At 62.6% G+C, this 22,751-nt stretch overlaps 1 protein-coding gene and 1 long non-coding RNA gene across 4 annotated transcripts in view; one reads left to right on the top strand and one right to left on the bottom strand.

Moving 5' to 3' along the window:
* KIRREL1 (kirre like nephrin family adhesion molecule 1) overlaps window positions 1–22,751 on the top strand; it is an 86,732-nt gene that overhangs the window by 45,728 nt on the left and 18,253 nt on the right. For both annotated transcript variants that reach the window (XM_032317443.1, XM_032317442.1), the window contains exon 2: window positions 21,756–21,905. In XM_032317443.1, coding sequence (XP_032173334.1) covers window positions 21,756–21,905 — 150 coding nt within the window. The remainder of the gene's footprint in view (window positions 1–21,755; window positions 21,906–22,751) is intronic.
* On the bottom strand, window positions 1,634–5,031 carry LOC116575853. Of its 2 annotated transcripts, none has more exons than XR_004279977.1 (3): window positions 4,495–5,031; window positions 3,902–4,021; window positions 1,634–3,703 (listed from the first exon to the last, which is right to left on the bottom strand). It is a non-coding gene; the product is annotated as an uncharacterized LOC116575853 (long non-coding RNA). The 2 variants fall into 2 exon arrangements; XR_004279976.1 differs by having other exon boundaries at window positions 4,530–5,031.

Raw genomic sequence — 22,751 nt, 5'->3', positions numbered from 1 at the left:
TGTGTGGCGAATGCATTTCAGCGGTGCGAGCTGGAGGCAGGGAACTGATCAGGGGTTGTTGCCATAGGCCAGGGGAGCCAAGATGGGGTTTCAGCCGGGGGAGGGGGTGTTGGGGGCAGGGATGGCCGTGATGACCGAGCCGCTTCAGAGGGGTCTCTGGCACGAGTTAAGCAAGGAGGGGTTTGTGGTGAGCGCTTGCCTGGACTGTGGGTGGAGACGTGGCAGGGCCAGTGGGCAGAAGGACCAGGACACCAGGGGGAAGGTGCTCGGGCCACAGCAGCCACGGTCTGCCTGTGACCATGGACTGAGCTGGTCCACGTGCTGGGGAGCACTCTCTGCAGCCCTGGATGGAGGCCCTTGGCCGTTGTCCACAGGAGGGGTCGGGGGGAGGGAGGGCTGGGTGGGGGGGAGTGCAGAGGTGTGCCACGTAGCTGGAGACAGCGTCCAGAACACACGTCTGGGAGTTCCTGGCTCCCAGGGGCTCGGATCCCTGGGCAGCAGCTCAGCCCCGTGTGCTGTGGCCTCCTGGCGGGAGTAGAGGATGAATCCCAAGGCCCTCGGTCCCTGGTTCTGCAGGGCCTGGGGGTATCAGAGAAAGGGCTCGGAGGCCACCAGAAGCAGGACGGTATTACTGACGACAGCAGGAGTCACTTAACCGTGAGAGACCACTCCACTCGCAAGAGTCCAGGCGTCCAGTGCTCACAGGACTCTCGTGGCGGCCGGCGGGATGGAGTCGGTCCCTGAGCTGTGCTCCTGGTGTCCTGGTGTCCGGCTCTGTGGCTTCGGAGGATCTGCCTCACCTCTCTGGGCCTCAGGCTCCCCGTCTGTGAAACAAGAGGGTTGGGTGACGTCATCTGTGGTCTTCTCCAGCCGTAACTTTCCAGGACGTGAGGCAGCGGTCGGACAGCGGCCGTCCAGTTCGCCCACCCCACTCTCGCTGTCGTCTCTTTTCCAAGCTTTCCCTTCTCGGATTCCTGACAACGTGACAGCAGGAAGCCCGGCCGGGTCGGGGCAAGGGGCCCACGGGCAGTCCGCTCGCGCTCACACGCTGAGCCTGTGCTCATGCTGTTCCCTCTGCCTGGAAGGGCGGCCCTCCTGAAGCAGGGGACACGCCCAGCCCGGTCCCTGGCGCCGGTCCCCAGCTCCTGACACCCGCAGTCACGGAGGATAAGCCGTCCTGATTAAAGGTCACCCAACAAACGGCCTACAGGTGCAGCGCCGTCGTCCGCGGAGTGATGGCTGCGGCTTACTCTGAAGCACCGGCTGGGCGGCTCGCTTCATGCCCGCACCTGAACGCGGCCAACAGCCACCCCGGGGCCCCAAGGGCACCAGCATGGGAGCAGGGCCCTCCCCTCTGAGGGCCACAGCCTAAGTCAGGCTCCTGTCTTGCTTACTCTTCCCCCGATATGGGTAACAGATCCCCCCTTCAGGGGCCGGTGGCCCAGGGGATGAGATGCTCCTTGGGATGACCTTGGGTGATTGCCAGGCTGCCCCAACCCCGCCCCCTTCCAGGAGTCTGGACTTTTCCCACCGCCCAGTGACCCCGGCTGAAGACCGTCCCCACGGATCCCACGTCCTCCGGGCAGTTCGTACTCTCCATCCTGCATCCCTGCGATTTCTCTCCAGGAGCTGCAGCTCCCCACGGTGCCGGCCCCTGGCTGCTGGCGGGGCCGTCCGCCTCCTGCTCCATCATCCCCTCCGGCTGCGACAGGATGGAGCCCGTCCCGTGACTGGGTAGGGCAGCACGGACCCGGCCCAGCCTGCTTGTGTCTTCTGTCTCTCATCAGAACCACATGCCGATGCCGCCGTCCCCCAGACATCCTGCCTCGGAGCCCTTGCTCGCGTTTACGGTCTTCCCGGGGGAAACAGGCCAGCCCCGCGGTGAGGCTCCCGTCCTCTGACCCTGGGACGCCTCCCACTCTGCAAACCCCAGTCCCAGGGCTCTGGCCTCCCTGGGAGGCCTTCCCTCACCTCGCCCCAGGTGAAATGGACTCTTTTTCTCTCTGTGCACCCACGGCGTCCCTTCCATATGTCATCACCGGGCCTGTAAGCCCGTGAGGCATTACCCGTGGCAGTCGTGCTCCCATGTACGTTCTCTGGGGAGCAGGAGGCGGTGGGATCCCACTGCGGACCCCCAGCCGCCAGCACGGTGGCTGAGGCCCGGGAGGGTAGGTGCAGAGGGGTGAATGCAGGACCTGCCACAACCTGACCCCAGTCCACCTGCCCCGTCTTGGGTCCCATAAGCCGTAAAAATGTGGTACCTTGTAATTGCCGTGCACATGTTGTTTGCAAGTACAATGCAGGGGATTATCACTTTAATCCTGACAACCTACCCTTGCACAAGTCCCCCGAGCTCCCGCCCTCCCAGACTCTTCCCCACACACACCACACACTGCCCTGCCTTTGTCCCCAGTGTTCTCTCTGCCCGGAATCGCTTCACCTCCGTATCTGCTGGGGGGGGAGGGTTGTTGTGCCCCTTACATAGTCTCTGCCCAGAGGCCTCTCTTCCCACCATCAGGATTAATCATGTCTCTCCTGAACACCAAAGCCCATGCCTGGCCCGAGCCTTATCTCTAACTAAAGCTATTTATTAGAGACGCCCCAGGAGCTCGGCTGCTCCGTATTAATCCCCTTATCTCCGCGGAACTCAGTAGAAACTCTGGCACACAGTAGGTCCCCAAGACTTGTTGCTGCTTCGTGTGGAACAGAACTGAACTGAATTGTTTAGCGTTCAAGGTTCTCTCTGGCTTGGCTGGAACCAGAGGCAGAAAGTTGTTTGTGGTGAGAATGGGTCGGATCCTGGGGGCCTCAGCACGACGGGAATCCTCCTGCATAAGTTACGAGATTTCTTGCCAACCAGTTGCCTGTGGATGTTGGTGGAGGCACCATTATTGCTATTACTGAGTGTTTTAGTATCGCAGAAGCATGCTGAGCGCAGAGTGGCGGGCCCGTGGCACACGACGTTTTCTGCCAATGGCTCTCAGGGCCCCCCACCGGTCCTTGGAAGGCCCCACCCTCTCGAGAGGGGGCGGTGCCAAATCCGTGTCCCCTCCGGGCCATGCACTTAGCGGATGAGGCTGGGGGCGCAGGGAGGGAGGAAGGGGCAGAGCTGGAGTCGAACCCCGTTCTGGTTTCCAGCCCAGGTGGTTTTTGCTGCCGTCTCTAGGAACGTCTGTCCCGTGCCAAGCTGTGAGCGCTGCTGGTCATCCAGCCTCCTCCGTTCTGTCCGATTCAGCAGATGTGTCTTGTACCGAGTACCTCCTGCGAGGACCCGTGTGGGGCGGCTGGGCCTAGACAGGGGGGAGGACCAGGTTCCTGACCCGCTCGCCGCCCACACTGTGGGTGGGGGTGGGTGTGATGGGGCCCACGGGGGCCTCCCCTTAGCAGAGGGCGTCTGCGCGCGGGTCAGAGGGGCTCTCCTGCTGCCCCCACCCCCTCCTGCCGCCCCTGCCCTGGGTTTCCCCTGAGAAGACAGTGCTGGAAGGTGGGGCTGGTACTTGCCACTGGGCCGGCAGGTGGGAAGGGGCTGCCCAGTCCACAGTCGGGAAGGTGGGAGCCGGAGAGGGCCCGGGCTTGGGAAGGGGAGGGAGGCTTCCCCACCTCCTTCTGGAAGAGCAGAGCTCACATCCTGTGTTTTGGCGGGCCTAACAGAGCTGGGGTTTCAAGAGACGGGGCAGGGAGCCCGGGGCCCTGAGGCTGGTGTCTGCGGAGAAACCGAGGAGGAGGAGGAGGCCAATCCGCAGCCTCAGCGCTCCCCCCTCCCCCCGCAGAAGTCCCCCCCCCCCCGCCCTGCAGAAGCCCCCTCCCCACCCAGACGTGGCCACCCCTCCCTGTGCGCGGGCTGCCCAAGCACCGGCTCGGGAACGCCAGCCCGCTGTTCATTTGTGGGCCTTGCAAATACTTTATTGGCATCTCGTGGTGTTGAAAGTCATGTAATTATGAGCAGAATTTATATGTCGCCAGGGCTGCTGGGCGCCCTCCCCGCGTCTCCTTCCAGGCACGGCAAATATTGAAGGCTGGCCTAGAAAAGAATCAAACCCACCCGCCTTCCTATCTATGCACCCTGTAGATAAGGTTTTAATTGAAAATTGGTTCGTCTGTTCCCTCTGCCTAATTACAAGCTGCCCACATTGGCCCCGCAGCGCCCGGACGGGAGCCCAGCGCCTGCAGGCGGGAGCGGGATGGGTCGCGGGAGGACCCGGCCAGGACAGGCAGCCTCCGTCCCCCACATCCACCCCTGGGCCCTTCTTGTTTCTTACCCAAGAGTCGGGCCTGTCCTTGGCGGGCAGGGCCGTCCCTTCCAACCCTCCTTCCCCCTGGTACCGTGGCTGGCGTCCTGCAGTGGGGGCAGGGCCCAGCTCCCTGGCCTGCTTCCTCTTCCCTGTGCCCCGAGGCGCACCCCTCCCAGCCCAGCTGGGCAGAGCCAGTCCCTGCCAGTCCACGCCATTCCCTCGTGTGCCCGGACCACTGGTAGGCCTCTCAGCCCCTACCCACCCTGGACCACACAGTCTGCTCCTCCCCAAGCGGACCTGGACCCTCCTTTCCTGGGAAGCCCCCGCCGTCGTGACCTTCTGGATCTCCTGCCCTTGTGTCCATCCTGGGGACTTGTCTCCTCCGTCAGGCTGGAGCCTCCTCCACCCTCGAATTCCTCCTCACCAAGCAGGATGGGGCAGGACGGGTGGCCTGGAGCTAAGGGGCCCGGTGGGGGGCTCAGCCTGCCCTCTGCCAGGGTCTCCCAGAAGGTGGGAGAGGGAGGGTCCGCTTGCCTGCCTGGTCGGGCCAGCTCCGGGGGGCAGGGGAGTGCGGGCGCCCCCGGGTGCCCCCGGCCTCCACCGTCTCAGCTCCGGTCACGTGTCTCTGCTGTCACACGCGGCTCTAACAATAACTCCCGGCCTGGGAGCAGGAGCAAAGAGCCCCTTCCCAGCTCCAGCGGGCGGCTGTGAAATATGATTTCTGAAGTGTTAATAATGCATCGCGTTTGGATGGCACTTTACATCTTGCCGAGCGGCTGGCGGGGCCGGGGGGCTGGCTGCCGGCTTCGCTGCAGGACTTCTCAGGAGCACGGGTCTGCTCCCTGATACCTCAGTTTCTCTTTCTGAACCAGGAAGGAAGCCTTTGGACTTGGCCTCCCGCCAGGGCCTGGAGGTGCCTCCCCTGCCCCCAGCCCCCGCCCCCACCCCCGCGACTCTCCTGTGTCATTCTTCTCCCGGAAGGCCCCCAACACTCCTGCTGTCACTCACAAGACCTCGCCACGCGCCTGGTGTCGGCAGAGCTGCCACTGACTTGGGGGGCTCTGGGTTTTGGCTGGGGTAGGGGCCTGCGTCCCAGCCGCACCCTCCCTCCGTGTCTACGTGCAGGGTGTGGGCAGGCTGCCAGGGCTTCTGGGGGAGCCCAGCTAGCTCACCTCTCTGGACCTGGAGGGTTCGCCCTGCCTTGTCTTTGGTGGTCTGCTCGGAGCCCCTGGGCCTGCAAGGTCCCTGACCTCCCAAGAACCGGAGCTTCCAGCCCCTCCACCCCAGCCTCTGTGGCTTTCACAGATGTGCAGGAAAGGACCCTCATCTCTTCACTGCTTCCCAGGGCTTTGCACAGACCTAGAATATTCCCTTCTCTCCTTGTCCTTGAGCTCTTTCCCAGCTATTGCTCCAAACGCTTGGAAAATCTCTCCATCTCCCAGCCCACATCCACAGTCACCGCTTCCAGGAAGCCTGCCAAGAATGATCAGAGGGAAAGGCAGGACGTGTCCTGTTACGACGGGTCGCCCCACGTTCTGCTGCCGTTCCCGGCCCTGGCCTGCTGGAGAGTTGGGTACTGCCCTCTCTGCGGCACCGGCCCCGGGAAAGGTCGCGGGAATTCTCACTCCGTAAAACTGTGTTCGTTTTGAGATCTGGATTTCTAGGTCCCAGAGGCCCCGCTCTGCCAGCACTGTGTTTGCCACAGTTTGGACCTTGGTGTCCTTGTGTGCAAACGAGGCCATTGGAAAGGTGGTCAGCAGGGGCTTTACCCTTTGACGACACTCCTACTTCCAACAACCCCCTGGTAAGTTATTAGGGAAACAGAAGAAGCCCTTTGATAAGCACATCGTTGCCTTCGAGCGAGTGGCGGGCTGTGTTTCTGGGGGCGGAGGGCTTGCCCGTGCTCTGTGACTCCTCCGCCCGACTCCTGCCCTGGGCGCGGCTGTGGCCTGGGGGTCTGGCCCCGAGTGGAAGCGCCGCGAGGGCCGGGGCCGGGGAGCCCGCGGACGCTTGCCCGCCCTCCGCCGTCCTGACTCCTCTCCCTTCTCGCTTGCTGGGAAGACGATTCCTCACAAAGTTTTCCCAGTGGGTTGCCCTGCGCGGCTGTTCAGCTGACACTATGGCTGACGAGTTATTAAAAATCCTTCATTATTATTCCGTGCTGTCTCTCTCCCTCCTCCCTCCCTGCCCTGCCCCAGGCTTGCGAGGCCTGTGGCTGTCACTGAGAAATGCCCCGAGGCCCCCAGCCAGGGGGAGGCCGCCTCTTCCACTCCCCCCTCCAAGGGCGTCCCCCGCAGAAGTGGCAGCTGGCCGGGGGGGGGGGGGGTGTCCCACCCAGGCCCAGGGACTCGTGCTGCTGGGTTCCTGACCCCACTCTGGCAGGACTCGGGGGGCTGCTGTGGGTGTGTGGGTGCACAGGTTCTCTCAAGACCTGGTTGGAGCAGCGTCTTGCTTCCAGAGACACCTCAGAGGCGTGCCCGCTGCAGATGATGTCTGGGACCCGACGCTTCATCCCGTGGAGAAGGAGTGACAGGGCAACTCCATCCTCCCGCTGCCTGAGCCGGGGCTCCAGGGCCAGCTCGTCCATCACCCCTGCCAGTAACCAGATTTGGCTGCTACAAGAACAGAACAGAACCCTCAGCTCCTGTCCCAGCCTTGGCCCTGGGGTCCCGGGAGGAGCACGGAGGGGCAGGGCCTGGGGGGAGGCCCCGCTCCTGAGTCAGGGGGCCAACGGCGGGGTTTCTGGGCCACTCAGACCCTCCGGCGCACCCTCTCCACTGCAGTGCCTCCACTGGGCACCCCAGGAAGGGCCACTAGGCCCTGTGTCTGGGCCAGACACGCAGGGTCAGCAACGCATGGGAAGCCGTTCAGACTGCGTCCTGACCGCAGTCCATTCATGATCCATGGACTCCTGTCTGCGAAGTCACCTCTCAAGGTCAAACTCACTCTTCCTGGGGACTTGGCATCCGGGGTCTTGGCATCCGGGTCCTCTCGTCCTGTGTCTAAGCCTTGTTCAGCCCGTCTTCCGAGGCCAGAGAGCTCTGGGCAGCCGGCTTCCAGACAAGCATAAGCATCCATAGTTAGCCTGAGGATTCAGGTGCCCACGTTCCCACCGTGTCTCGGCCCCCGGTTGAGCTGACCCCGTCGTTTGCCCGAATGCATCGTCCCCTGACCAGGGGTGTGTGGCAGAAGCAAACCGAGGTCAGACGGTTCATGAAGCTGCACGAGGGTCGGCGGCCCTCGGGATTGAGGTGGGCGCCGGCTGGAGCCGGGGCTTGAAGCTGAGCCCTGCTCAGTGCGGCACGGGGATCGCAGGGGGTCAGGCCTGAGCGGGTGACCGTTAAGGGCTACTGTTGCGTTTGGCTTGTGCCCTCACGGAGTCAATAACCCCCTGCTGACGACTTCACTTCTGCTGGGCGGGCGCCGAGGGAGCCTGAGCCGTCGGCCTTCTAGAAGCTGGGGTTCTAGCTGGAGCTTGGGGTTGAGTGGCTGCTGGGACTAGATTCTGGTTGGGACCAGTGTGGGCGTTGAGGTGTGCTGCGGTCATGTGTGGGGCTGGTGTGGGAACCCACACAGCCCGGCGCGGGCTCCTTCCTCCTGGGCTCTGCTCCTGGCCTCTCCCCGCCGTAGCTCACCCCGGCTCCCGAGGCCCCCCGGACGGACTGGAATCCGTTCAATGACCGCGAACATCTGCTGACCCTCCCGGTGTCCTGCCTTCCCTGCATTCCTGACTCCCGCTCCCTGCTCTCCCCCAGCTCAGTTCTGGAGCCCCTGACCCCTACCCCGCCTTCTCCGGCCCCCGGTCCCGGTCACTACGGGTGAGCCAGGAGCCCCACCCCTTCCTCTGCTCCAGCTGCCCACCTGCCCCGGGCTCTGTCCCGTCTTCTGGGCTCGGAATCTCTCTGACCCCCGTGGAGCTGTCAGGGTTCCGAGCCCCTTCCTCTTTGTTCCATTTTCCCGGGTCGCAACGCTGCCTCTCCTCCTCCCCCTCCTCGGCTACCCGAGTCTGCTCCCTCCCCCACTGTTCCTTGAGAAATTCTTTTCACCGCCCCTCATCAGTCCTGTGGGGCATATGCCTTCGGGGACACCGGCCCCTCCCAGCTGCCCAGCCAGGAGCCAGTAGTTTTGGAAAAGTCGTTTCCTTGGCGGACGAGGTATCAGGGACTGCTGGCGTGGGGCACTGAGTAGGGACAGGCCTCCCCCCACTGATTCGGTCCGTGGCAGGGCAGGGACCCCTCCCCAACTCAGGTCATCCTCCCCCCCCCCCCACTAGCCTCATGCCAAGAGCCTTGGGAAGAAACGTCTAGAATCACCGAAACACAAGCCAGACTCTGCTCCCACCACCACCTTCCACGTCACAGAACCTGCACACAGACCCGCTGAGGGCCGGCTTTCTGGGGGCCTCTCTGTTCCCCGACTGTCCTCCTGCCCTACCCCCCCCATCTTTCCTTCACTCTCGGAGCCCTCCTCCCCGGAGAACCTCCTCCCACCCACCCCGTCCATCCTGAGGGGGACGGTGAGCTTGATTGGCTCTGATATCCAGGGGAGGCCTAAGCTGCTTGTTGGCATGCACGGCGCCCTGTCCCCCTCACTGGGAGATAATCGAGGGGGAATATTGGCTCATCCGGGAAACGAGGTGCTAAATTTGTTGTGAGATTGGTGTCACAAGCAATCAAAGGGAACTTCTCCCCGGCGAGGGCTGGGCAGCAGAGTGAGGGATCGTCATGTTACTGCAGAGAGCAGGGGCCGTGGAGGCAGAGGAAGGAAAGAACCCCCCCACCCCACATTGCCCTGGACGGGGGCGACACAGGGAGACCGAAAAGGGAAAGAGGGAATCAGGAGCCGAGAGCGTGGGAAGGAGGAGGCAGGCTGCTTTCTCCAACACCCCTACGCCTGCATGCCTCACCCTTACCTCACGCCGCAGACCCCACCAACCTCCTTTCCGTGGTCCTCGGTGAAGCTTTATGAGTAGCTCTGTCGGGACATGCTCTTGGCTTCTTCCTTAGAGTCGGGGCGGTCCTGAGGCAGACACAGAACGCGGACCGAAGAGACAAGTGAGCAAGGAGTTGAGAAGGGCTCACGTGGGAAGATGAGGAGGACCCAGACCAGAGCGGCTGGTTTGGCTGGGGTGGGATGGAGAAGGCCACACTTCCTTTACTCGCCTCCGGGAGGACTGCCTGGAGGAGGGGACGTGAAGGGTACTAGGCGATGGTAGGATGACTGGCATGTACACGGGTTGCTCCCCCTTTCTGTTAAGCACTTGCCTCCTTCAGAGCGGCTCTGGCTTCTGCAGTCAGTGTGCACAGCCAGACGGTCCCTGTCGTGGCCTCCCAGTTGGCCACCACCACTGCGTTCCCCACCAATGTCCTGTGAACTTCCGGCGGGCTTAGAGGACTGGCTTGGGTCTGCGCTTCTGCTGTCTGTGGCCATTTGTGTCCCAGCTGAGAAGCAGACTGACGCAGGAAGGACAGGAGCCATCGGGAGCAGACAGACCCCAGAGTTTGCCGCCCACTGACAGCCGCCATATTGGGAGCCCGCGCCCCCAGCCATTAATTACAGAGCCTGAGCCTCTGGACTCCCTCGGCTCCTGCAGCAAATTAACATTCCGTGCCCCTTGCACGTGGTGGATGAACCACGTTAGATCGATTCAGCCGCCAGTTGGAGCTGCTTTACTTTACGCAGGATTGATCCAGGTGACCCCAGCTTGGGGCTCCAGAAGCAACTTTGCGGGAAATCTTTTTAATGGAGATTAATTGGAAAAGCCTAGAATGTCCTAGTCATGGTGGCTGCATATCAACTCTGGTGTAAGACACACAGAAGCGAGCTCATGGGACACGTGGACACACGCAAGGACCCACGTGCCCCCCCAGCGCACATGCACATGTGCACACGCCCGCCCACGCCCCCCAGACAGCCGCCTCACGCCCCCTGACCCACCTGACGGGGCTGATACCCTGCAGCCCTCGGACCCGCTGCCACCATGCCTGCTTCTGTCCTTCTGTCTAGACCTCTCTTCTGTCTATGTCCAGTCACTCTCTACAATGAAGTTTCTGGAGGAGAGAGACATGCCCAGAAGGAGACACTGTTTAATTTTTAAAGCGATACGACCTTAGTTCTGATTTCTTTCGGTGCCTGAATTCCAGCCACTTCCAACTGCTCACTGGTCTTTTATGTCTCCCTGTCTTGGCTCCCGCTGCTCCCTTTGTCTGGAGTGCCCTCCCCCGGCTCCCTGGCTGTTGAAACCCTTCTCGTCGTCAGGGCTCAATGCACTTGTAGGCAGTAAGTGTGCATTTATTGGATAGCCACTGTGTGCCAAGCGAGGCGTCCGATGTCCAACCTGTATGAGTGGAGGAGGCCAGAGCTCATGAAGGCCAACACGGTGTGGGTCTCATCCCAAGGGAAGGCGGGTGTGGACGTCAGACACGTGGAAAAGACAGTGTTTGCCCTGCTCTACGGTGCTTCCCTCCTGCCTCTCCTCTGTTCCGGAACTCAACAGGCTGCGTTGCCTGGATGGCTGGATGCGTCTCCTGGCCTGTGCGCGGGGGGGCAGGACCAGCCCAGAGCCCAGGACAGGGCTCGCTCTGCAGTAGACACTAAGGACACATTTATGGAATGAATGGGTAAATATTGAATTGAATTGCATTGACTTTGGGCTTCGTTGCTTTATCCACTAATTGTTGGTTAAGATCATCAAACAACAAGCAGTTTTGGAGCACCTACTCTGTGCGAAGCCGTTTTGTACTCGTCTCTTTGGAAGGGATGTGCATGTAAGATTATATCTGTTGTCTGAGAGTTGACAACCTAGTCTTGTCGAAAAGGAACCAGAATAAAATACAGTATTGCCGCAGACTAGGCTATGGGTCTAAATCAACACGACGGCGTGTCCAGCACCCACCGCTGACTTGTTGAGTTTCACGATTAATTGCCCTGGGACAGAAGTTTTTCTTCCTAGACCCTTTCAGGGACCTGTTCTTGTCCCTGTCCCCATGCTTTGTGCAGAATTTCTTCCTCTAAACTTCGGTACTGCAAACCATTTCAGTCTACCTTGATCGAACCGTTACAAATTGATCATTTGATAGGTGTGCGTCGAAGAGGGGATGTGTGAGCGTGTGACTAGAATCCTAAAGCGCCAGGACTGGAAAGAGACCTTACACACGACCCAGAGCACCTCTGGAACGTGGCTGTCAGGCGATCTCCCTCCCTTGTCTGAACACCTCCAGACGGGGGAGTACACGGCCGTGTGCTGGCGCCAAGCTCTGCGGATACAAACCTCTCTTGGGAGCCGCAGTCCCTCAACTTGGGCGTGGGGGCTGTTAACAAAGGCCTGGGGCGGGGTCCTGGGAGACCCCTGTGTCTGCCGAGGCAGCCTTTCTCAGAGACGCTGGTGGGGAGCCAGGGCTGGGTTGGGGGTGTCCGTCCACACCCCGTGCCTTCCTCCTGGCTACTGGAGCCAGACAGTCCCTCGGGGGCTGCTGGAGGCATGTGCGAGGTCATCCCTGAGGAGCCCAGCTCTGGCCAGAGATAAACTCTAACACCGGGATCTGCTGGGCTCGTTCTTTTTTAATTTTGAAGGGAGGGGGTGTGAGGGGGGCAGGGGTCAATAAAGTTCGTTCCACTTAGAACTGGACAGGTGTCCTGACCAAAGAGCCCCTCCCTGGTGACAGAAGAGTGAGGGTCCCTCCGGCTCTCCATGTCCGGGTGATGGGGGAATGCCCGCCCTTGCCCCTGCCCGCCCCTGTCTTCTGGGCTTCTGAGTGGATGCTGTTGAGTCTGGACACCTTTCCTGAAAGCCCAGGAGACGTCTCTGGAGGGGGTCTGGGGAGCAGCCTGTGTGTCTTCCTGGGATGTGAGCCTGCCGGGGGCTCTGGGGGTCCCACTCCGGCTCCCCGCAGACTGTACTCGGAAGGAGCCACGTTCATAAGAGGGCAACAGAACGTTCCAGTCAGCAGAGAAGTAGAGATTGTTCTTGTCTGTGGGGAGGCCCTGTGGCCGCGTGCCGGAGGGCCCCGGGCAGGGAATGGGGCTGGACCCCAGGACAGGCAGCGTGGTGGGAGGTGAGGCCTGGCGCATGTGGGGTGAGGCCTGGTGCACCAGCCCTCCCCCAGAGAAGGTGCCCGAGGAGGCCTGAGGAGGGAGACGGTGCTTCAGTCACTGGGACCGTCTGCTCTGTGGGGAGAGACCAGGCCTGGCCCTCAGCCGCCCCGGAGACACCTCATTCTCTCGCCCTCCACCTCCTTGGCGAATCCCTTCAGAAACCCCTTCCTTTTCTCAAGGATTTCCCTCTTTTCCTTTGACCTGATTGCTGAAGGCCTCCAGACAAGGCCGGAGGATGGGCTCAGACCCTGCCCTCGCCGACCGGCCGGCCACCTATGTCTCAGGGCTGCTTCTCCGGCCCCTCACCCCCGGCTCCGGCCGTCTTCCTGCCGTCTTTCCTGTAACTTGCCTCTCGCTGCCCCTTTCCCTCCCTTGGCTTAGGGAAGGAGGGTTTCCAGGGAAGGGCTGGGCGCCCCCTCCTGCTCCGCCATCCGCCCACGCGGGATGAGCAGGGTCTGGGCGGCGGCAGGCCAGCCTCGGTAGCTGGGAGCCTGGCTCACGAGCCACCGGGGACTGGGAACGGGTCCACCCGAGCACCTGTCTTAGCTGACCCTCCGTGTCTTCAAATGAAGGTGTGGCGTTGGTGATCAAGGCCCTGTCCTACTCTGACCTCCAGACTCTCTTTCGGATGTGATTTTCTCGTTTCCTTTTCCGGTCTCGTTCCCTTCTGTGTCGTGCCCCGGCGGCATCTGAGCTCCTTCCTTCCCGCCCCTTGAAACAGCCCTTCCCCGCTTCCTGCCTCCAGCTGCCACGTCACCTGCCTTGCTCTCGCTCTCTGTCTGTGGCTGTCCTCCGCTCCCGTCCTCTGTCGCGGTCCGTGTCTCTGCTCCTTTCCTCCCACCGCATGGGCCTGGGGACTGCGGGGGGGGGGGGGGGGGGCAGCAGCAGGTGCAAGACGGGGTCGGGGGCGGGGCGGGGCCGGGGCCGGGGCCCACTTGCTCTGCTGCCCTGCCCCCAGTGCCTGGTGCTTGGCTCCGTGTCCTCGGGTCTGGCTCTGAGACTGTCCAGGCCTGATGTCCTCCTCCTGCCCTCTGTCTGTGTGCCTTCCCCTTATCCTCTGTCTCCTATCAGAGCTAAGTCCTCGCCAGCCACCTGCCTCCTCTCCCGCACTGCCCGTCCCTTTCCCACTGAAGCCAGATTGGAATTCGGTTTTTCAGCAGAACCGTCCTCCCCCGCCCCGCCGCCCCCCTTCCTGCTCCCGCTGTCATACCTGCTCTAGCCAACCCCACTTGGGCTCTCCGTGCCCTTGTCCTTCCCGTAAAACATTCTCAGGGGCCCCTGCCAGGGCACATTTGCATAGAGTTGTCAGATCAGGTCTGGCCCAGGTGTCACCGGGCTGGCAGGACGGAGGGGGCTGGAGGTCCAAATGGGAGTGGGGGAGGGGCGTGTTTCCAGCTGCACCTGCCAGTCTTTGTTAGTCCGGGAGCTCCAAGTCCTTGGGAGTGGGCCTGGGCTGGCAGGTCGCTTCCAAGACCAGGACGCCTGCCCGCCCTTCCCCCTCCCTTCCCCCACGGCAAACCCCACGGAGGGGAGCTCAGCAACGCTGACGGGGAACGCCTGGCAAGGGAGGCAAAGTGTGTCCTTCCTTCCCTCTGCTGGGTCACCATCTGGGTCTTCTGAGCCGCTGTCCTGGTGTCACAAACCCACAGACCTCCCTCCACACCTGCTGGGGGAAGTGAGGGTGGGCGAGGTCTGGCTGAGGCCCCAGGAGGGCCCGCGATGCCGGAGAATCCTCGAACGTCAGAACCAGAAGGCCCTGAGGAGCCCAGTGCTCAGCAACCTCGCTTCACAGTTAAAGGAAACCGAGACCAGAGACGTGACGTGACCGCCCCACAGTCACACAGCCAGATGGGGGCAGAGGCAGGACCAGATGAGCCCACATCTCTTGACTCCCGGCCCAGAGTGGCTGTCCCTCCCCGGCAGGTGGTGCCGGGCCGGTTCCCCTGCCTCTTTCGGATTTCTGTTCCTGCTTCTCCGTGACTAAGCCAGTGGCCCAGGCCAGTAAGCTCAGGCTCCCCGTCTCTGGGAGTACCGGCCAGGCCCCGGGGCCCGTCTCCGCAGCCAGCCTCTGCGGTCTGCTCAGATGCAAGGAAACCGGGCCAGATTGTGGCCACTTGTAAAATCCCATCTGGTCCCTGGAAAGATTCCCCTTCGGCCGTCCCCACCATACCCCAGCCTTGGAGCTGGGCGTCCGGCTGGCTCGGCCAGGCAGGCTGGGAGGGGGCGGGGGTGGGGAGAGACAAACCATTTCTGCCTGTGGTTTGGCATCCAGGTGGGAAGGTGGGGAAAGTTGGTGGGTCGGTCGTCAGGACAGGGGCTCCTGCTGCCCAGGGCGACGTTTTAGCTTCACGTGGTGAAATGACTCCTGGCCGGCGGCAGGGCTGGGTGGTGATAGGCAGAAGGTTCACCAACTTGCCTGGGGCTTCATCCGATCTCCGGGCCACCTGGTGTCTACTCACACCTGAGTTCCCTGCGGGGGCGCTTCCTGACCCCTGGTTCCTCGCCTGTCAGAGCTTCTCGAAAGCCACACCACGTTTTGACATTGTCTGACTCTGGGCTGGACTCCGAATGCCCCAGGTCAGCAGAGCCCAGCCCCCACGCCCGTCAGCGCCCGCGCCCGCGGGGAACTTCTGGTCCCAGGGTCCCGAGGTCTCGCCTGTGTGCATCCGTGTGTCCCTGTGTGCTGCCTGGCCCTCGGTCTTTCTCCCCGTGCCCTTGCGCTGCCCGCCCCAGCCGGCGCCCCTCCTGCCCCCCCCGCCCCCTTCTCCCGTCTTCTCTTCTATCGAAAGTGCAAATCTCCCTTTCTCCTCTCTGTCCCTCTGCCGGCCCAGCCTGGAGAATCGCAATCCTCTTTCCTCGGGGAGATGAGAGAAGCCAGCGGGAAGGGCTCTCCCGGGCTGTTGTATTTTTCATAGACCAGGAAGGGAATGGCTGGGCTGGGGGAGAACGTCCGGGGAGGGAGGGATGAAGGGGCGGCGAAGATGTGAGAGCGGGGAGGGGCCGTGCGGCAGGAGGAGGGTGCAGTGTGGGGAGATTCAGTTCCATCTGAAAGCTGTCGGTGCGAATCAAAGGCTTTCCTTTGAACCAGCAGCGATCTGGAGTGCAGAGCGTGGGGACCGCTCCGCCCGGGGGGCTCATTACTGCGCGGTTGATAAATCCGGGGAGACGAGGCCTGGCCTCCACCAACCCCTCTCCTGCAGCCTGGCTTCCTCAGCTTCCTCCCGCACTCGGCCCCGGTCCCTCTCTGGTTCCTGGCTGGCCTGGCGGGCAGGGCTCTGGGAATGTGACCACCAGGGCACGGGGTGCCAGGACGTGAGCGCCGAAGCGTGAACTCGAATGCGGTTGTGCAAGAGCGGGTATGCACACGTGCGTGCACCCGGGGACGTGGGTGCTCACGTGTTATGGTACGTGCGTGCCCACAAGACGTGTGTGGGGTGTGTCTGAGAATCTGTGAGCATCTCCATCCTCTAGGACAGAGCTGGAGATCACTTCTTGGTCAGAATCGAAGGTGCGACTAGACCTCTGTCCTCACCAGGCCCAGCAGGACCAAGAGAGGACCCTGGAGGCAGGCAGCCTCTCCTGGCCTCACTCTTGGGAGCAGAGCTGGAAGGCCGTGTCCCCAGGGAGATGTGGGCTGAGGAGGGGAGGAGGACAGGTTCTCCGGGGAGAGGGGGCGGCATCGAGGGGGGCTGCCAAGGCACCAGGGGTCCAGTCAGCACAGTGGCCGGTCTGGGCCAGGAGGTCCTGGGGGTGGTGAGAGCCGGGAAGGCAGCAGGAGCCGGGCTGGTGTGGTGGCCTCCCGAGAGCCAGGTGTCCCGGCCCCTTGCTTTGCTTACTGGCCACACGACTCACCAGCTGTGTGGCTGGAGGGAACTTGCTTTTCTCTGAGCCTCAGATCCTTACTGGGGAGGCTAGTGGCAGTGCCTCACAGGCTGTGGCGTGCACCGGGCGGCACTGGGCCCAGGGACTGGCTGGGTCAGCAGGGGTGTTTGTTATAACTCCCGAAGGTGGACACTGGGTCTTAGCGTTCGCGGTTTCTCCAATCACTGAGACCTCTCCAGATGCCACTGGCATTGTCTCGGCCTTGGGAGCCACTGTCCCTCCGCGTCAGGACGCTCGGGTCAAGCTCCTCCTGCGGTCGGTGGCAGCCTGCGGATCAGCTCCCTCGTGGCCTCGGGGTCCTGGCCACCCCCCAGAGGCCAGCAGGATGAAGTTGGAAGTGGGAGTCTCTGAGTGGGGACCCGAAGTAGTGGGCAGGGGCCTGAGCCCGGTGCCTCCAAGGAAGGCTTCTTGGATGCTCCCGGGGCGTGGCTCGGTGGCCCGGCTGCCGAGAAGCCCCGAGTCCGTTCCCATCTCCGCCGCTAAATAACATCTCTGTCTTAAGCGCCTGGGGCTTCGTTTCCCATTTGTGTGGAATGGACATAGCAGCCGCCCCGAGCAGGGACTGAGATGCTGGGAGTGAGGTCTGTAGCGCACCTGCCTGGTGCTGGCACGTAGCGGGCGTCGCATAATTGGGAGTTATCATTACTAAGGGGCGCTGCTCGGATTGAGGGGACAAGAAAGGTAAATCAAAGCGTCTCTGTTCTGCAGGGGCTCCCAGCAGAGTGGGAGAGACAGAATCGCACACATGAGTAACTTTTAATCCAAGGCAGGCTGGGAGAAGGGCTCTAACCAGGAGCCCAAACAATGCGGGAAGAATGGGGGAGGGAGCTGTGACCCTTCTGGCCCAGGAGCTTTGAGTTGGGGTGGGGGCAGGGCAGGGTGGAGCTGGCAGTGATGGGGGAAGGGGTGTGGGGAAGGTGGGAATGGGGGTTTCTGCAGCTTTGACCCCTCCTCAGCTTGTGTGAAAAGCACAGAGCCCCCATGATGCTCCCATGATGCTCCCGCCCAGCACACTCCTCATTTCTCCCCAGGGCCCCTCTGTGCTGCCCTTGCAGCACATTTCTCCCCACCCTGTTGGCTGAGCCTCCTGGGAGCTTCCCGTCCCGTGGGCCCCTGGGGGAGGGGAACACCAGGAGTCTGAGACCCCAGCCTCACTGTGCACGTCTAAAGGAGAGAAGTGCACCGAATGTAGGGGTGCCTGTCCCGTGGCCAGGCTGGCTCCCATGCCCCTGCTCGCCACCTCTCTCCCTCCATTTTAAGGACCTGAGCCTTCCTGCTGCTCTGCCTTGGCCTGTGACATTCAGGGTCTTCTTGTCACCGGGTCTCGCCTGCTGCCTTTCCCCCCGGATCACTGCCTTGGGCCTGTTTGTCCTCTCCCGGCCTCCTTCTCACCAAGATCTGCCTTCACTGGTGCTTCTCCCCAGTCCCAGGACTGTCCCTGGCTCTCTCCAGCCTCTGTGTGGGTGTCTGGCTTTGCCCCACCAGCCTCCCGTGGGTCTGTGTGGCTCGGTGCCTGTGGCCACGTGTCCTTCCCCACCTGTCTTCGTGATGGCTGCTAAGGCTTCCCCACGCCTGTGAAGACGGGGCGGCCACGGATCACAGCCCGTGGGAACTCATTCCAGAGCCCATCCGCAGATTCGTGTGGGGTGGGGGGTGGGCAGGCCAGGGCTGCCAGTCGGGGCGAGCAGCGTGGGCGAGGCAGGACTGTGGTCGTGGGCTGCCTGCGCTCAGGCCCACCCGAGTCCCCCCCTGCTGCCTTGAGCCATGCTCCTGTGTTTCTGTTTGCTGCCGGCTTTATTTCCTGCGAGCCGGGTGCCGGCCCTGGGCGGGACTGCCGTCTGGCCCCCACCTGCAGTGCGGGCTCTGCTCAGGCACAGATGGTGGAGGCCCAAGGCCCCAGGGCCTTGGGGGCGTGTGTGTGTGTGCGTGTGTGTGTGTGTGTGCGTGTGTGTCCTTGCTAGGCCACCAGGATGGGCTCTTGGTGCCTCTGTGACATGCAGGGACATCACTCCCTACCTCCTTCTTTGTCGTCAGGCCACCAGGACGCGTCCGCCCTTGCCGTGGTGCCCTGTCCAGTGTCTCCCCTCACTGCTCACTTCCTAGGCTTTTCCTCAGCAGTCCCGTCATTGCAGTAGAACTGTGGGTCCTGCCTCCCCCTCCGGTCCCAGCTCGGCTCCACACTCCCTCCACCAGGGAGCCTCTCAGGACTGTCTGTGCACCCCTGCCCCCAGCGCTGTACCCAGCTCCCTGCAGGGAGAAGCCCAGCCTGTCCCTCTATGTCCCTGCCCTGCCCGTGCCTCCGCTGCAGCCTGGGAGCGTGACTACCCCTCTGCCTCCTGTCCCTCACTGGGGGGCGGTGGGGGCGTGGGTCACATAGCAGGGTCGCTCGCTGCTTCAGAGCACCCGTGGGCCTGCCAGCCGGGCCTGTGCTGGGTGAGGAGCCAGAGCTCTGAGGGACCCAACCTGGACTTGGAGTCCCCTGGGCTCATGGCAGGGATGGGCAGTGCCGTGGGGGAACGTATGATCGCAGAGGTAAGAAATGAGTAAAAGGGGCTCTCAGGGCACGTGGGAAGTCAAGGAAGACCTCCCAGAGGAAGTAACTCTTTGAATCCCAAGGGAATGGGGGCAGCAGATCACCCTCCCCAACCCTGGAACGGGCTGTGCAAGGCCTTGGAAGGGTGACAGGAGCCTGGGGTGTGCAGAGGAGAGGGCAGCGTGGGGCCTTCCCCTCCCCAGAGCCAACCCGCAGCGCGGGGCCTGTCTCGGCACCGTCTTGACTGTGGGGGCTGTTTGGGGGCAAACTCACTTGTGAGTTTTGCAGGGTCAGGATCCAGGGTCTTTGCCGCTGAGGACAGTCCCCAGGACCTCTTGGTGTGCCCTCCTCTCTGGATACTTCACAGTCTTTGCTTCCACCCCTGTCTCCCGACTAAACTGTCTTCTCTCTCATGTCCTTGCGGGGGTTTTCAGGGGCGCCTAACTCTGTAGCCACCCGGGATAGATACGGGGCATGGCTACCAGTGAGTGGGCACAGGCAAGGGTTTGTCGCAGGACCGTCCTACCCCCCCATCGCATTAACCTTCAGGGAGCCCTGGAGGTAGGGCTCAGAGAGGGACTTGGCCAAGGTCATGGTCAGGAAAAGGCAGAGGCATTATGCAAACTGAAGTCTGTCTCCTACACCTGAGCTCCTAAAAGGCCCCCTGCAGTCCTTGTCCACACTCCTGGCGGTGCAGGTGAGCAAGGCCCGGGGTGTTGGGGGGTGGGTGAGTGACACGCCCCAGCCATAGCGCTCCCCCCTCGGGCCGCTCCCTGTCCCTGGTCTCTGACTCTGACCACAAGGGCACCCCCTCCATCCTGCCTGCTTGTGCCCTGTGGACACAGAGCAGCAACTCAGTGTTCGCTGGAGACGTCGCCGGGAGACCAGGGTGTCTGGGCCGTGCAGCAAAGCCGTGAACAAAGTCTCATCTCTGAGCCGGGGACAGCCGGCCAGCCCACTCCCAAGCCCTTGACTTGGGTTCTGGGGCCGTGGGAAGGAGAAACGTGCGGGGACCTTGCAGCATGGAGCTGCACTAGAGAATGCGCAAGGATATGAATAAATTTGAATAATAATGAGGGCAATGCCTGAATTAATAATGCTGCCTGCTCACCTGACCCGCCCCTCCCCCAGGATCTCAGCACCTGCCCCGGAATCCCTGGGGATGTGGGCCAGCCTTATCCTTGGCCTCTTCAGGAGCCACGGAAGGATGTCCGGTTGGCCCCGAGTCAGCAGCCCGTGGAGTGTGGGGAGGGACCCTCTTGCTAACTTCCCGGCCCCTGCAGACCCAAGGAACTGGATTTGTGCGCTTCGCCGAGAGTAAAGAGGCTGCCTCGTTGTATTAAATCATACGCTGGCCATCATTCCCGGCCCTGCCCCCTCTCTCGGTCCCCTTTGTGTGCAGCAGACAATGTGGATGTCAGGGGATTCCAGGGGGATTCAGAGGGAGGAGATGTGGGCCTTGGCTGTGGAGGACAGGTTCCTCTTCTGGTAGATGGAGAGGACCAACACGCTCGCCTGCCCGCTACGTTCTACCTCGCAGTGAAAAACGTGGGCATAGGCTCTTAGAGTCTGGAACAGGAAATGCATGGATAGAGCTGTGACAGCAGGGCTGGGAGATGGGACAAGCTGTTTGTCCAAGGAGCTAAGGGATCAATCCAGGAGGGCTTCCTGGAAGAAGGGAATGTGGGGCCAATTTGGAAAGATGGGGGGGTATGGAGCTGGAGGAGGAAACAGAAGGGAGGGGATAAGACCTGGGTCCTGTGGCTGGTGGCTTAGAGGGAGGTCACAGGAGGGGGAGCGACAAGTTCCCTCTGCCTACACACTGGAGTGATGGAGGTTCAGAGAAATTGTGGAAAGGTTTGGATTTGGGGATTGTGGTCTCCGCAGAGCCTCGGGAGCTGGGGAGGGAAACATGAGAGCAGAGTCCCCTGAGCTGGGGCAAAGCTGGCTTTGGTCGCAGCAGTGTGACAGATTGGGGACGAAGCTCGGAAGCGCCAGACCTCTCCCTTTGCTGTCTCCCCTCTTCCCACAGCCTGCCCCAGCAGCAGACCAGCTCCGGCTCGCAGGGGGTGGGAGCCCAGGGGGGAGGAGCTGCCACAATCCAATTCCCTGCTCCATTTAGGCCCCACAATTAAAGGCAATTACTCTGCAGCTCTCTAATCAAACGCTCCGGGCCGGGCTGCCAGCCGGGCAGCCATGTGTGGCTCCACAGCCGCGGGGTGGGGGTGCGGGGGATGGAACAAAGTCACACGCGCGCCTGGCTCCCACCGCGCGGGCGGCACAGTGCGGTCCGTGTGTCCGCGTGTTCGCACGCGTGCCCTGGAGCTCGGGGGCAAGGGGCCGACGCGCGGGGCGGGGTGGGAGTGCCAAGAAGTGGGCTCAGAGGTTTGCTGTGGACGCTCCGACCCCAGGACGCCGGTGTTCACCCTTGTGCGATGCCCGCCCGGAGAGTCTGCCCTTGTGCGCCCGCTGGGTGCGCCGTCTCCGAAGCACACGTGTGCTGCCCGTGATGGCTCACAGGACACATGTGGGCAGGGGTACTGTGCCCTAGCCCCGCTCTGGGATTGCAGGGGTGGTGCAGGGCCAGCGGCTCTGGTCCTGGGTGCAGCACCTGGGAACAGGGCTGGGGGTGAGGCGGCAGGTGGCGGGGCAGGACCAGGACCTGGAGGGCCGAGGCTCAGGTTCGACTCCGCACTCTGCCCCTCACTCCCCCTCACCTGTCCCCACGCCAGTCCTCAGTGTCCTGTCTGTGGCACGGGAGGAGGGGACTAGCCTCATCTCAAACCGTCCATAACACTGCGCTGCTGAGCGCCCCCTCCCTGAAACCCGTCCCTCGGGGGCAGGGTGGGGGTGAGGAGGAGGAATCCTGGGCCAGCATAGGGCATTGTGGCGGGAAGGGGCTGGGCTGGAGTGGGGCAGGGACAGGAGGGCAGGGATGGGGCCCAGGGAGGGTGGCCCCTCGTGGAGCCCTTCCCCCCGCACGTCCTTACTCTGTGCCGGCTTGGCTTTGCCAGGGACCCAGACCCGCTTCAGCCAGGAGCCGGCTGACCAGACGGTGGTGGCAGGACAGCGGGCCGTGCTCCCCTGTGTGCTGCTCAACTACTCCGGCATCGTGCAATGGACCAAGGACGGGCTGGCGCTGGGCATGGGCCAGGGCCTCAAAGGTGAGTGGGTGGCCCACCGGCCCGGCACTCGGACATCCTGTCTTTGTGCCCCTCCCCATCATGGGCCCCACAGGGGCCGTGGCCCTTACCTCTCCGAGCTCCAGCCTCTCCTGCCCCATCTCTGTGAGGCCAGCTTTGCCCTCCCCTCCTAAGCTCTGCCTCCCCTGCTCTCCCAACCCTGAAGCTCTGCGTTTCCTCTGGCTGCCGACTGGCTCAAGAAAGGCAACAGGAACCGGAGAGACCGAGGGGAAACGAGAGGCCTTTACGTAAGAGAGCTTGAGACAGACAGACAGACAGACAGACACTGGGAGAGGTGCTCCAGGCAGGAAGAGGCGAGGCCAGAGGGCAGGAGACCACAGAGCGTCCTGTGGAGAGAGCGCAGGGACCCTCTGTCCCTCCTGCCAGGCTGGCTTTGCTCCCGACTCCCTCCTGCCCCTGCCCAGGCCACGTCTGCTCTGAGGCCAAAAACCCCAGGGTAGCGTCAGCCTGGGCGCCGATGTCCGTGTTTGTGTGAGAAGCCTTTATCGGGTGCTGGGCAGCCTGTGCCCAAGCTGCGAGGCGATTCAGGGAGACAGAATGAACCAATGACCTCTATTCCAGAGCAAGGAAGGGCAGTTTGGGGAAGGCCTCCTGGCCGCGGTGGAGGAGGATGTCCCCTGGGCTCTGGGGCTGCCTCTGCGGCTGGTGAGCTGGGCGACCTTAGGAAAGTCGCGGCACCTCTCTGGGTCTCGGTTTACCACCGTGCAAAACAGCCGTAGAACTCAGGATCCGGCGCGGCATTCGTGAGTTCTGAGCCAAATGAGAGACCGCCGGGAAGCGGCGTCAGGCCGGAAGCCCAGGAAGGGC

Source organism: Mustela erminea, chromosome 17 (genome assembly GCF_009829155.1).
Source record: "Mustela erminea isolate mMusErm1 chromosome 17, mMusErm1.Pri, whole genome shotgun sequence".
NCBI lineage: Eukaryota > Metazoa > Chordata > Mammalia > Carnivora > Mustelidae > Mustela > Mustela erminea.
The sequence above is the reverse complement of the archived record's forward strand: the minus strand, read 5'-3'. Positions and strand labels throughout refer to the sequence as shown.